General features: G+C 38.8%; 1 protein-coding gene across 1 annotated transcript in view; it reads right to left on the bottom strand.

Moving 5' to 3' along the window:
• Positions 1-1402: 1402 nt before the first annotated feature.
• The window catches only part of LOC118342520 (zinc finger transcription factor Trps1-like), a gene marked incomplete at its 5' end in the record, with an annotated part of 55611 nt that continues 41480 nt past the window's right edge, over positions 1403-15533 (bottom strand). Inside the window, 2 exon segments of the mRNA XM_035681089.1 lie at positions 1403-8558; positions 12559-12681. Of these exon segments, the coding sequence (XP_035536982.1) occupies positions 6948-8558; positions 12559-12681 (1734 nt within the window).

Raw genomic sequence — 15533 nt, 5'->3', positions numbered from 1 at the left:
CATCACACACACTTGTACACTTATAACACACACACGCACGCACGCACGCACATTTAAATGACGCCCCGCTGCCAAATAATTTCACTGCAGGCTCTTAAGCAGAGTTAATCAACTCTAATCAATGTTCATATTATAAACACAAAGATAACTTGATAATGCTAAACATAATATAGACCAAAGATTAGAAGGCTTGTCTTCTGACAGATGGCACCGCTACATCGATTAAGTTTGTTAAAGTTCCTGACCCATAGGAGGGTTATGGGAAGATTAAAATAGGTTCTCAAATCATTCTCATATGTGTGTTGGTGAGAAATGAGCCTCTGCTTAAGTTGCCAATACTATTTTAGATCTTTGCCATGAAACAGCAGTTCAGTTGAGCTGTTGTTACTGTAAATAGTGATAGTACATTATGCTGTAAACATTATACCCCAGAGCATACATATAATTTTGCTCTAATATTGCCATTTGAACCTTAACAGTAGTATGGCAATTTTTTGTCCTGAGGGTAATGCTAGAGGAAAGGTGATGGGGTCAATAAAATCAACATCATGATGTAAATCATTTGTCTTGACATTTTGACCTGGCAGCAGCTCAAGAGGAAAGCTCAAATATTGTTCAAAATGCTCCGTAAATTTCAATTTTAATATTAGAGTTTGATATTTATTGTCGGAAAGAGAAATCCTGGCTTGATGTTAGTCTTAAAAGAAAAGGTCAGTCGGTCACGAACACGATTACAATTTATCCTCTGAAGGCCATGAATGTTCACAGCAAAAATTAGTTAGCAAGCTACCTTTATCATGCAGAAATTCTCACCTTAGTGTGGCACCAGATGAATGGTCACAGGGTCACAAAAAACATATGGAATCATTCACTGGGAACCATAAATAGCAATACAAAACTTCACAGCTGTCTGACCAACTCAAAACCATATGGATCGGTGTCGTACTTACAGACAGAATCAAATCATGTGATTAAGGCTAAGTCACACGTTTATATTCAGAGCCAGAGAGTATTTAATAATCTAAGTGATAAGTAAATGTTCTGATACTTGTATCAGGGGAAAAAGCAAGCTCATAAAAATAGCAGAAGCAGGCAGTCGAAAGTGAAGAACAGATGTGAATAGAAAAATACATGATGGCTGTGGAGCTCCTGGCTACATTCAGAGAGCACAGCAGGAGGGATGTTCGGAACATTCACTTTTTTCTATTGCAAATCTTCTCTGAAATAATTCACCTGACTTGGTATGAAAGCTCTGCGTGTGAGTTTGTCTCAGATTAGAACCGTCTCTTCGAACACACGATTGGGGGGGGGGTCTGTATTGTTGACAGAGGATTCATAGAGCAGAGGCATTTGTTCTCGGCTCTTTTTCACAATAACTCACTAATGACTCAAGCACCAATTGTCCATTTCCGTATGTTTGTTATTACTTTTATTAATTATTATCATCGTCATCATCATCAACATTATTCTTCAAGTTTAGCTGTGTAACAAACTTTTTCTTGGCTGTCAAAATATGTTGAAATATCATTTTTGCATGAAATAAAACCTAAAAACAATAACATACAGAAAGGTAGCAGAATAAAATACAACATGAGAAAGAAAAAAAAACTAAAAAAAAAAATCAAATTTTTCTATAAAAGCCATTCAACTGAACAGAGACAAAATTATACTAAAATATATTGGTTAAATGTACATAGTTGGTGTGTGTGTTTGTGTGTGCATGCATGTGTGTGTGTGTGTCTGACCATTAATAAACTGGCCTTCAGCTCCCTTGTCTCCCATGTTTAACACTGTACATTCCAAAATGTACACTCAATCCGTACCAATGCCGGTGTGTGTCTTTGTATGTGTACATGTGTGTGTTGTCCCTTCCTTGGCAATAAGAACATAATAAATGGAGTGCAAGCAACAGCATCATTTTCTATAACACATTCTGACAAAGACAAAAATTAAAACACTTGTTAAGGCTCCCCAATGTAAACGCTGATGTGAAATGCCATCAAACCTAAAACATACACTCATTATTGAAGTAAAACAAGGTCAAGTCATGCGTGTCCTGCAGAACCTCATTTCTTACCAAAATCGCCTATTTTGAACCATAAAAATCCTATCGACATTAATATCTATATATGTTTTTGATATACAGTATCCTTACATGAGTCATGGGAGACAATGTTAAGCTGGTAAATACACAAAAGAAGATATTTGGATAGGAAAGGGTTCTGCAGAGCACTTACAATATGAAAAGTGTGCATAAGCAAAGTTTTCTTTATTATAAATCCTGTGTTCTTTTTACTTTAAGCTCAGTAAGTACAGGGGGAAAGATTTTCTTTCAAAAGCTAAACTACTGAAATATTAATAAATATGATTTTGGCATCAGAATGTGTCTCCAGCTCACTGAGAAATCCTTGTGGTTCATCAAGATGAAGATATACACCCAGATTTAACAAAAAAGTAAACTATTTGATCCTTTCTTTCTCTCCCTTTCTCCCACTGTTTCGTTTAAATCCCACGATATTTTTTACCCAAGGATTTAACATCTTTTATAAGATGAAAATTCAGATAGTATTTTTATCAAATGTGAGTCCCGTTGGCAATAAAAGAATAAACCTAAATCAGAGAAAAACCACACTTTGATTTTTTAGCAAGTACTTGAAATCTTACAGCTGGTAACAATTTCTTTCAACGAATCCAAGGCCTGTTCAAGTAGGACAGAAGTGTAACCAAAACAAATTCAACATATGCAGTTACTGTCAGTTCAGGGGTAACTGTGTCAACGTCAGCTTTTTGGGCGCAACACAGTATGACACAATTACCCATCTCCCATTTAAAAAACCCCTCGATGTGTGTACCAACTGAGAATACCTTTATCAAAAGAACTGATGCAAAAAAGTGGAGGAATACAGAAGAGGTGAGTGGTAGAGGGTAGTAGTAACAGGTGGAGGGATAAAAATACAGATAGATGGAAGTATATGTCAAATTAGACAACAGATGAGAAAGATACAAGTGATTAAAAAACAGAAGAGAGGGGATAAATGGATGCATAAACTGAACCTCTTTTTATCAGCAACTACAAGCGTCATTTGATCCCATTCTCCCTCTATTCATCCACCTTCTCCCCATATATTCTTCAAAGGCACCCATCTAGCCATCTCAGCAGGTATCCCTCAGTTCTTTTGTTTGTTCTGCCATTTTTAGCATTGCCTCATCCTTTGCTCTTTTTTTTGTTGTTGCTACATTTGCAAATGTAAACAGTTATTATGCTAGCAGCCCCTTTAAGAGATGCCCATAACTAAAATGTATATTCTAAAAACTTTAACACATTAGCACAAGAAATTTCCTAGAATAAAGACAATTCAAACATATTTGTGAATTGGCTTCATCAGTCCTTATACAGCATGATGGAACACATTCGGCAAAAAAAAGGGCAAACTTCAGAACAAAAGTATCTTCAAACCATGTCACTAATGCAGTTCAAAAGCTTTCATGTGACAGGTGGGCTATGGATAGCCATACATGGTAAAGGTGTTAAGGAAACTAAAAAACAAAAATCCCTACACTTAAAACCAGACTGGGATGTATGTTAGACACCATGGTGGCACATTTGATTGTGTGCCATCCCAAATAGTTAGACTGCAGCAGTGACAAGTCTTTTCAGCCATGACTGTGATAAGCCCGACTTCCAACTCCAATGTAAATATGTTGCACCAATAGTTTGAATGGTTTCTTAGTGTTTTAATGTGACATATTCAGTACTGTGTGCAGTGCTGTTTAAACATGGCTGTTTTTTTTGGCTAGATGCAAATGCAATATACTTTGAGCATTTCAACAGAAACTGAGAATGGTTTATATACGTCATGATCAATTATTCAAAAGATTAGAAAATCTAAATTCCTACTATACTCAACATACAGAGTATACAAGCTCTTCCTATGTAAAGTAATACCTTAAGGTTTAACATAAATACTAGAGGTATTAACCTGCAACCAGCACTCCACAACACACTGATTGTTCTGGTGAATAGTAGTTTTATAGTTTGTTGCCTTGCTGTCTCAACATTTCTGCAAGAAAGAAATCTCATCTAACTGCTAGTTGACATAACCCCTAGAAAATGTATTAAAAACGATAAACTCCTTTTGAAAACACCTTTGCCATGATATGGGCACTCTGATGACATGACTGCATGCCTTAATTTAGCTTACATTGCCAAATAAACCAGATACAGAGTAGACAACATCTTGGTATTAAGTCTTTCATACAAAAGGGAAGAATATGCCTCAACATTTCTACAAAGTCGTGTACATACATGCAAAACTGAAAGATGATTAACTTGTGATTGACAGTTTACAGAGCAACCAATTTAACTTTTTAAAAGCACATATGGGTCTTTCTAATGGGCTGAAAATGCCAAGAGTGAATGGGTATCTGGACCATCAGACAGCTAGGCTGCAATCAAGTCTTATTATAGATGACTCTGGTGAGATGGTGCATGGGAATTAATAGAGAAGTACGTTTGCCCAACTTCTGCCAGACATGACTCATAACATACATAACTTTTGGACACAGATAAACATACCTTTTAGAAAAACTGTACAAGTTACCAGGCACTAGGCGGAATATTTTTCATTCATATCTTTTGGATAAGCATAGAAAAATATCTTTTTCTCACTCTCTCTTCCTTCCTTTCTTATATTTTCTTTCAGCCTATTATTATTTCCTTCAAAGTCCCTTGGTGTTTTTTGTTTTGTTTTGTTTTCTAGCAACTAAGGCAGCACGGCTGGAGAAGTGACTCTGTCTTTATAAAAATAAACAAGATGGCCACCGTGTTGCTCCATTCTGACGCATAGGGAGACTCATAGACCTGACTGTCAACACGCTGTCAATGATGAAAATAAATGATAAGAACTGTAAAATCTGGTTTAAAGAGAGACTCCGTTATGGTATTTGGTGGGTCTTTTCCTTAAGTGTGTTTAAAAGACTTATTTAGAACCCCAAAGTGGGCAATGAATTGTAGAGAAGAGGGATGAGTTAGTTGGAGTTGAAAGCAACATGATCATTTTACTTCATTGAATTATAAACTGTAACTTTACAATGTCATTTTGTGTTTTTTCAGTACTATTTAGGTCTAACATGTAACAGTTCCCATCCATAGAAAAAGGCAACTTGTTTTTGTAGATTTTATAAGACACTAACATGCTACATAGAGGTAACCTACCAAACACAAATATGAGATAGGCTGAATAAAACACTGTAGGCAAGAAGCTCTGTAGACTCAAAAGTTTACAGTTATCCCAAATAATTGATCCTCATAATAATATTTAAAGTTTATCTCCCTAAGTCTCTCTATAAAACCATGTAACCTAACAACATGTGAAAGACACACAGAAAAAAGTTACATACTAAGACCATTTTGACCTATTAACACAAAGAACATGATATAAGAGAACATTATGTAACATGCTAAAACCATTAGACCATTAACATGTAAAAATGATGTGTCACATGCTATGAAACAGGCGGGTTGGTGTGCAACACGTGTGACCCCTGAGGACTGAAATACCAAGCGCAAGCCTTCATTATTTTACATCATCGTTTGGGGACAGACACATCCTTTGATCCTTACACATATAAACGCAATTACACAAATGCACACATACACACAACCCCCTCTTTTGCTGTACCATTTCTGTTAGACGGCTGTTATCAATGTAACAAGTCTCCATAGGAACACAAACAACAAACAGCTCAAAAAAGGAAAAACTCAAATAAACTAATTTTTATAGTACCATTTCCTGCAAAAAAGCATTATTTGTCTTTACAAAATAACATATTATATATAGGAAAGTGTAGCAAATTGCATGTTTTGTACTATAACATCATCATAATTATTATTACCATTATTATTATTAATATAAATGTTAAGCAGGTTAATAGATGGTTGTTCTATTAGGCAGGCAGCCAGGCACGTAGCTAGTATCATGGCACGGAGGAAGGTAGAAAATAAAGTCAGGTTCGATCCAAATGGATGAAGAGAACACTTCGGTCCGGAATTACTCCGGTTTAACCAGTTGAAACTGGTTTTAAGCAGTTCAAAAAGTCACGGTCAAATCAAACACAACCAGTCTCCCATTTTGGGGCACTTTGCAGCGGTGGGGATTTTGCATTGACAGTTTCAGAGACAACAGGGCACAAGTGAAAGAAACCAACTGATCATTTTGTACCAAGGTAACACCGGCTTAACTGGAACAAACTGGTTTAACGCTGACCAGTTTCAAAGAGTCAAAATAAGGTTTTGGTGTTGGATCCATTTGCACAGCGGTGAAAGAGTCAAAAACATGCTGTGGACCAGAACAAATAGTTCTAACCAGATCAGATCTGGTTGTACCAAGATAGAATAGTTTGAATGATGCATCAGACTAGTCTGGACCAGCTCTGGGTTTAGTTTAGCATGGTGCATAACAGACCAGCTCAGTTGAGTTCAGTTAAAGTGTTTTGCTTCTAGCATTTTTTATATTTTTTTGCTCTGCTGTATGGCGGCTGTGCAAGTTCTGAGCTCCTCAAACTCATCCTAAATGAGACCAGTCCAACTTTCATTCGAGTTTCCAATCCTCTTATTTGGAAAGCACATGAAGTGGCTGTTTATTAAAGGTGATTTAAGCTGAATGCCCGGACTCTGTTGTTGAATACTTGCCACAGAGCTGTCAAGTGACCGTCACTCAACACAGGATTCAGGCCATTCCTCCAAACTGTCCCTGCAGCAGTTCAGCGGAATCCTACAATGATTTTTGACCATTTTGACAGCCGAGTGCTTCCAGCATAAGGATGTGTTCCATTTAGTGCCCAGGATAGGCCCATTTTGACATGAGCTAGCCTCCAGGAACGTGGAGACATACAGCTTATTCATCCAATAAAACGCATTCTTGTTTGTGTGAGTCAAAGGCATCGGATTAATTACTCTCTGCGTTCTCATCTAAGTTTTTAGATTCAGCAACAGCTGTGACCTCTGTGTCTTTTGTGATATCATCACTACTATTGGACACCATCTTGTCTCCCGTTTCCTGGTCTGTTATGTCAGGACCCTCTCCTCTTAACTCCTTTTCAACTCCTGTTTCATTGTCAGTGGCATCATTGCCTGTAATTTCTTTTGCTTGGTTGTCGTGACAAACTCCTATAACATCATTGCTTTCATCTGTGATCTCCCTGTGACCACCTTCATCTTTTTCCTCTGGTGTCGCATTATGACACTCGTGCTCTGTGACGTTCTGAATTATGCCGTCTTGCATGTGACTCCTGTTTTGTGACTTTTTGTCTGTGTACCTGTGTAAGCCCCTCTGTATGTGTGTGGTGAAATCATAGCGGTCCACACACACGTGTAGGCAAAAACTGCATTGGTATGGTCCCTGGTCACCGTGGCAACTCATGTGCAGGGCATACATGACCTCGTCTAGGAAGTAGATCCCACAGTGGATGCAACGGTTGGTCAGGTCATCCTGCGTGGCCACTTCCACCATTGCGCGATTCGATGGGACACTTGACCGACTTTTTGTTAAATTATCCTTTTCTTCCTTTCCAACCTCCTCCCTCTGGTTCCCTCCTTCATCTGTCCTCTCCTCCTCCTCTTTCTCTCCTTTCCAGCTCTCTCTCAGCCTCTCAGCTAGTGGCGACTCTTGCCGTCTCCTTTCTGCACCGTTTGTTGACATGTGTGCATTTGCAACACTTGTATCTCTTTGTCTTATTGCAAGATCCAAAGGAACATCGTTTTCTAATGATGATGAGGAGGAGGTTTGGGAATGAAGAGGAGGAGGAGGATAGTGAGGAGGAGCTGGAGGAGGGGGAAGAGGAGAGTAGGGAGAGGCGCAGTAAGGCACCGTGTAGCTTTGCTGATGATGCTGTACTGGAGTCACCATTGCACCAAGATAATGAGCGTTATTTCCAAGGCTACCAGGGCTGCTTAGATTACTGATGCTACCAGGAACCCCAGAGGCAGCTGCCATCTTATACTTGGTCCAGAATCTGAGCCAATCCGACTCAGGGGTCAAATCAGGTGAGAGGGTTAATGGTAGGGGTAAGGAGAAAAGAGGATACTGATACTTTTCAATGGGTGAACCAGGAGGCGAATAACTAGATGGTTTTGATGGACGCATGTACTTTTCAATCGGACTGCCTCGCTCTGATCCCCCTCCGCCCTTACCTCCCTCTACTTTTGATATTATCCCTCCCTCAGAGATGCCCCCATTACCCTCTGCTACCAATGAGGAAGGGGGATGTGAAGGGAGGAGCAGAGGAGGCATGCGTCGGTGGATCTCCAATGTTTGATTGGCTAGGAAGGCTTGAGTGGATCTGGGTGAGCGCGAGCGAGGGGACGGCTGCTGGTTTTTGATTGATGCACAGCTTCTGTCTGACTCCTCCCCATTCATACGCTCCTCGCTGGTGATGCGTTGTTGCTTGGGGGCAGGGGGTTCAGATGACAGCGAATCAGGGTTGAGGCGTTTTCGGGTTCGACGTCGGATAATTTGTTCACCGTTGTTCTGCTTTATGATGTTTAGAGGTCTGGGTGTCTACAAGATAAAGGAAACAAAGGATATGGAAAAAAGTGAAGGATTAGTCAACATTTAGTAATAAATGCAATGATCATTTTCTGTTTTAACACTACTGATATGGTTTAATCATAAGTTATTTAAGGTTCCTTATTTGATCTGACTAATAATGTCAAGCGTATACAGCCCAGCATCATTTGACAGTAATGATATTAAAGTGATTGCATTAAAAAAAAGAAAGTGTAACATTTGAGTCAATACAAATTATTCATTTGAGCTTATGAAAAATAACTGCCTGTTTGCACATAAAGCCATTACATCACTGCTAAACTGTAACTACTGTTTTCTCAGTAAAACTTCCAATAGCTGATTAAAGTTTTAGTGAAGTGTTAATTCCTATGGACTTGACTTAGGTATAATTAACTGTAATTAACATATTCAGCACTCCTCCTGTGGTTTTTTGCCCTTACCACAAGGGGGCATGCTTACATCTGATGTAAACGGAGTTTGCCCTGAAGTCTCAATTTTTAATTTATTGACAGATCCTTCACTAACATATGAACATATGCCTTCATTAATGTCATAACTATAATCAAATTATCTCTCCCAGTGAAAATATAGTTAACAATTAAAAACACATAAAAGCAGGTTTTAAAGCTTAAAAGAGTTAAAAAGCCAACTGTCAAACAGAATTACAAAAAAAATAAAAACTGCTCTGCAACATCCACAACACAATTTCTGAAGCACTCCTCAGTTATTCAATTTCCCACTGGGATTAATAAAGTTCTTGATGATTGATTAAACTTTTAGAAGTTTCATTCCTAAATACATGCCAAAAAAAATCAAAACAGTCAAAAACATTCCCAGACAAATTAGCGAAAGATTTTCTTTCCTGGAAGTAAAATAAACTGTACAGTTTAAAGTGTCTTTTAAAGTGTTTACACTTCAGCTCAAAAGTAATGATTGCTATCCTTTCACTATTGAAGAACCTTTTTCATTAAAGCCTCCTGTCTAAACACACATTATAAATAGTGACCTCCACACAGCAGTAACGGAAATTAAATTCAACTGGCATAAAGACAAGAACTTTTCAAGCATCAAAAAAACTTTCAGTTTATTCAAATTTACCCTGGCATGTAGGTTGAATTTTTTTCGGCTTTCTGTAAACTAACTAAATTTCAGAAAAAAAACAAAGAGCCTTCTTACTGTGTACATGCATGTGTCTTCTGTCTCTACAAATCCCCTGCTGTGTCTGTATGTAAGTGATGTAGGGCTTTGGACATACATTGTGGCAGATGAAAACCAATCAATCACAAAAAGATGCACAGAGGGCCCAAGCAAGATCAAATGATGATGGAAGAAAATGGATGAATGAAAGAGGTGTTTCCAGTGGATGAAAAGCAAAAAGAACAGCTTCTATTTGAAGAAAAAAAGCACTAAACCTCTCAGGTTATGTCTGCTATATTTATGCTGGCATCCCCTAGCATGATTTATCCCTATGTATGCGAGTGGGAATGTGTGTCTAAAGGTATGTGTCGAGTAGCATGCTTGTGTGTGGCATGGGCAAAAGACTGTCATTCTCAGTGTGGGGTATATCAGTCACTATAGAGCAGCTATTTAAACTATTTAAGAAGAGAAAAGTCATTTATAGCCCCAATCTAGTGTCCATTTTAGACACCTGGATCATTACAGGCCTTTTCAGTCAAATCACTGACATTTTATCTTATCTTTATGGTCCTCAGGGTTTGTGTTTTTAAGAAAAAGGTAAAGGACACGAGAAGAGGGGAGACAGGAACAAAGTAGGTAAGATAAATGAAAAGGGGTAAAGAGTACTATATGGTGAGCACAGGAGGAAGAGGTAGGGAGGGGACATGAAATGAATAGGAAAAGAAAAGGGAGGGAGGCAGAGGCAGGAGGATAATGGCTGAGAAAAAAGGAAACAGTGACACCCATGGTGGAAACACTCCGCAGCTGTGTCCCAATTCCAAAGTACATACTGATTCTAGGCAGGATTTGATCTATTCTAACTCGAAAAGTGCTAAAATAAAGGCTACTCAAAACAGTCAGGACTAATACTATACAAACCCTTGATTTTTGAGTGTGCTATTGATGGACACAATTGCCCAACTATGCAAGTTACAAAGAAAATAGAGGAGGAATTGTGGATGGTGGTGAAACGCCATAGAAAACAACAAATAACTATACTTGTGTAACTGGCAGTAGCATTTTAAAGTTGCACTTTGATTGAGCTGAAATTGGGAGAGGGAAACAAGTTTCTCTTTCTTCTCTTATCGTCTGTTTCTGCCTTTCACCCGGTATACTTTCTGTTAACTGTTGCAATTTGTCCCTGCATTAGAAAGAAGTTTAACAGGTTTTGCTCAAGCCTTTCTCTCATTGCTCTTCCTCCCTGTCTGCCTCTAAATCTCCTCCTCCTCTTTACCTTGCTAGTTTATATTCAAGTGTTTTGGTCACAGTGTGTAACTACTATGTTGGATCTATCTATCTATCTCTATATATCTTTCTATATCTTTATCTTCTTGGATGTCCCCTCTCCCCTCCATCTCTTACTCTATATACACACCCTCCTCCTTCATTATCTCTGTCCTCACTCTTTACCTTAATCTCCTTTCTTTGTCTTCCTCCCTTTTCTCTCGCTCCTTGTTTTTCTTTCCCCGTCCCTTTATGTCTACCTTTTCCTCCCTCTTTATTCATAACTCTCCCTCACCCTCTCTCACTCTGAAGTGTTTTACTAGCTGCTATCCTCTCTAATAATGTGTGTAGAGCGTATAAAACTTTTATTATGGGATATAAAATACGGTTGTCGTGAAGATAGTCAAGAGTAGAGGGGGGGGGGACTGGAACGTGATTGGAGCAGCAGATGAGATGAACAGGTTGAACCAAGGACATATGTAGGGGCAGGAAAGAGTAAACTGTGATTGCTTGTCATCCTCTAAAAGGTCTTTAAAGCTCCATTCGATAATTGTGGCGTAGTGCTCTGGGTTGTAACATGGTCAGCCCATGATGCCTTTATTAACACTGTGATTTATTACACTCAAACAATGTTGTTCACTTGGAGCTGAGCTTAAAAAGACAATATGTGAACATGAATCTGGCATATATATTTACATTGAAGCCCTGAAGGCTTGTTTCACGCTGGTAATATTTGTAAACCCCCAAGTTAAATAGGTATATTGAAGTGTGAAATTAGCGTAAGCTCCATAAAAACATATCTGAGGTAAGGAAGCTCAATATTCTGAAGTCAACTAAATTCCAGGCGGGGTCTTTATCTCATCTGTAACTCATGCAGTCTAATCTAATTAAATTTGGGATTTCCATAGACTTTCCCCAGGCTTAGATGGTAAAGTTGATTCATTCCATCATATTTCTCACTGGCTCACTGTGACTGCTGACATGGTCTGTAACTCCCAGCACCCACCAAATCAAATATACTTTATCCACAATATTACTTTTTTCACAGCGGGATTCACAGAATATAAACAAAAATTTAACTGCAGTGTGCACCATTTAATTTGCGTCGTATGCTAATTTGTCCGACAGCAGGAATGATAATTAGCGGTCAAAACCACCCTGTGGATGCACTAAAACACAGCGGAGTCCATAAAATACTCTAAAGTACTGGGTTCCTGATCCAGTACAACCTTTATGAGCGAGTACATGTAGGTCTCTTATGAGTGGATAGTGGATAGGAGTTCAGCACTGCAAATTAACTTTTGTATGATGATACACCTGAGTTTAGTAGAGTACTTTAGTTTGTAGATATTATATTTTCAGTCCCTTCTGCTTCTAAAATGTAAATTCCCTTTCTTGTATCTCTTCAAATGTGTGTGAAATAAAATTTGAATAAAGGGGATCACAAATATGTAGAAACTGAAACTTAATCTACCACATCTGATACACTTATTTCCATTCATCTCAAGTCTACAGTTTCTCTTTATTAATCCACTGTGTGATGCACTGCTTGGTGTTTGCATGCACCTGTAGATGTCTGCGTATGACTTACCGAATGTAGTTTTTGGTATAAACCACATGCGTTGCAGACGTAGCCTCCATTAGCGTTCTTCCTCCACAAGGATGTCTTGGTGGTCAGACAGTTCGCACAGAAAACCCCACTTCCTCTGCGCCGCTGTGGATGAAGAAAGACAGACAACATTAGAGAGTGGAGTAAAAAATGTAGATTAATAATGAAACTGAAATATACGAAGCCATAGAGAGAAAAGAACGGGGAAAAAAGAGAAAATGTTGACTTAAGTTAGAGATACCTTTTGTTATTTTCACACTTCTCAAGAACAATGACTTGGTAGTAAGGTTAGGAGCGAGAGAGGGAAAGAAAACAGACTGACTTGGTGGCAGGGCAATGATGTGCTCTCATTTATCATGCCTAATGGGAAATCCTATTGTTCTCCCCTACACTGATTTTCTCTGAGTAGAACAAGGTTAATAAAAACACCAAAGTATACTTCAATGAAAAAAGAAAATGATCTAGTCGAGCTGAATAAATTGTGTGTGTTTTAAATATGTGAGTATGTGTCTCAGAGAGATCTCTTGTAAGAGAGGTGTGAGATACTGCAGTAATTTCGTCAGCACTACTCAACAGACGTGGAAACGAGATGAGTTATGCTTTCACCTTGTAGCATAGTGTTTCAGTGTTTATCTGAACTGCAGGAGGTACTTTATAGGCAAGTGTTTGACTTTTACTGTATTAGTGTGCATATTCTCATACACACACACACACACACACACACACACACACACACACATATATATTATATATATACACATATACATATATCACACACACACACACACACCTCTGCAGTTCATGGAGCAGTGGTGCATAGCAAAGTAGTATGAGAAAGGAAGGGTGGGTGGGTGGGTTGGTGGGAGGGTTGAAAAGGCCAATTGTCGTGGCAACGTGCTCCATCACAGTAATGAGCCAATCACAACGTTTCTCCATCCCATTAAGTCTCTGGCCCCATTCACCACCTTTATGACCCTGAAAGGACAGCATACCTCATCTTTCTCCACCACGATCTGTTTCTCTCTCTATCTGACTGTCTATCCAACCATTTCTTTCTCTTTGTCTCTCCTTCAAGTTTTAACTCAACACTGCTGCTTGTGCAAACTTAATTTTTTTCCTCTTAGTCTTTCCATCCAGTCTTCTCTTTAGTTCTCTATTTTAGTTTACTTTTTAGTGTGTTTTACTGATTTAAATATTCGAAAGATCAGCATGTAATTAATTTTTTTCTTCACTGAAAAAACACACTGCTGTGTGTTGTGTGTATTTCTGTCTTTCAAACCTCATTATTGAACTCACTATGGTTGTGTTAGCGAATGTCTGCATACAGTATGTGCCTATGGCGAAAATCCATAACACACATTCTGTGTATCAGCCATCTTTCCCCCTTCTCTCTGCCTCTTTTTTTTCTTCACTATAATCCCAATCTGTTTCTCCATCTCCCTCCATCATGGACTTTGTGTCCACTGGGAACTTCTCCTTTCAGCGCTGGCTTCTTGTTGTTTTATTTTCATGACAGTGCTGAGAGCTAAGCATATTTTGGGAGGGCTCAGAGCACCCAGTGCTAGAAGTTAAAAACAATTCAACTTTTCACAAAAGAGTGCTGCACTTCAATCAGGCTTTCTGTAGTCTCAGAGCTACAGATGGAGCCACTACCAGCACCTCCACCGAGCATCTGTTTCGAACTGCCAGCTAAAAGCACAACGGCCCGGTGGGCACAGCACTGTTCAGTTTATTTATGCAAGCAAATGTACAGCTTTACAAGATCACAGCACAATTAACCACTTTACATTTCTCTGGCAACACACACCAACCAGAGACATGCACATATACGTCCTAAACAATGCAATGTGATACATTTGAATTATATAATTTGTCAGTTCTGGTAATTATTATTAAGTATGGCAACTCTGAAAAGATACTGTTTAAATGCTAACAACTTTTAAACGTAATAGCAAAAGTCATATTGAACATGTGAGGCAAGAATCCATCATTTGCAGCACAGAAACAAGGAAGTCAGGTCCCCTTAAAGTGGAAAATCATTATTCAAAATGAATTATACGACCATCAAAATAGCAACGGATCAGGAACTGATTAAACATCTGTACTAGACAGTGTTTAAAGATTAACCATCAAACTCTACTGCCAGGGAAAAGTGGTTTAATAGCTCTTTTGTTTCCTTGCTGTGATTTTAGCTCATAAACAGACATTTACGATGACATTCTTCATACTGTCTGGATCAGGCTAGAAAATCAAACTTTGAGATTGTTCAAAGATTTAAAACAAGGAAACACCATAGATGTGTTTATTTTTACTGGAAAAAATTTGTCTATCAGCCTCAAAATGTTTATAATAAAACATCCTGTTTCCCATAATGTTGTATGTAATAAACACCTGAGCTAATATTAGAGTCTTTATGGTACATGTGTTTTTGTGCATCTAGCAGAGAACTTACATGATCAAATCCTCTCAGTGGCACACTCAGCCAGAGTCAGTGTGTGTGTGTGTGTGTGTGTGTGTGTGTGCCTCCCTATGTGTATATGTTGCACACACCATACGGTCACCACATGTAGAGAGACAGAGCCAGGTGATTGATTGATGCACGCTTCCTGTGTGTGTGTCGGTGTTGTGTTGTGGGTGTGTGTGTGTGTGTGTGTGGTGTGTGTGTGGTGTGTGTGTTTGTGTGTGTGTGTGTCTAGCGTTGCAAGCCAAACACTGCATCTGTCATCAGAATTCAGTTTCCCTCCGAGCGCCCAAATCACTCACATATGGCCCCACAGCTGCCCCTCATCGCAACACACACACACACACATACACCTGAAAATATGTGCTTCCACTGGCTAATGAAGGCATGCAAGATTTGGATGAGAGGCGGCAATCCAAGAGTGTGTGTGTGTTGGTCATATCTTGGCTACTCTAAAACCATGGTACAAGGATAGCACAGTGTGTGTGTGTGTGTG

The sequence above is a fragment of the Morone saxatilis genome, unplaced genomic scaffold (genome assembly GCF_004916995.1).
Source record: "Morone saxatilis isolate NCDOM2014 unplaced genomic scaffold, NCSU_SB_2.0 Contig9, whole genome shotgun sequence".
Classification (NCBI taxonomy): Eukaryota; Metazoa; Chordata; class Actinopteri; family Moronidae; genus Morone; species Morone saxatilis.
This window is presented reverse-complemented; position numbering and strand designations above follow the sequence as displayed.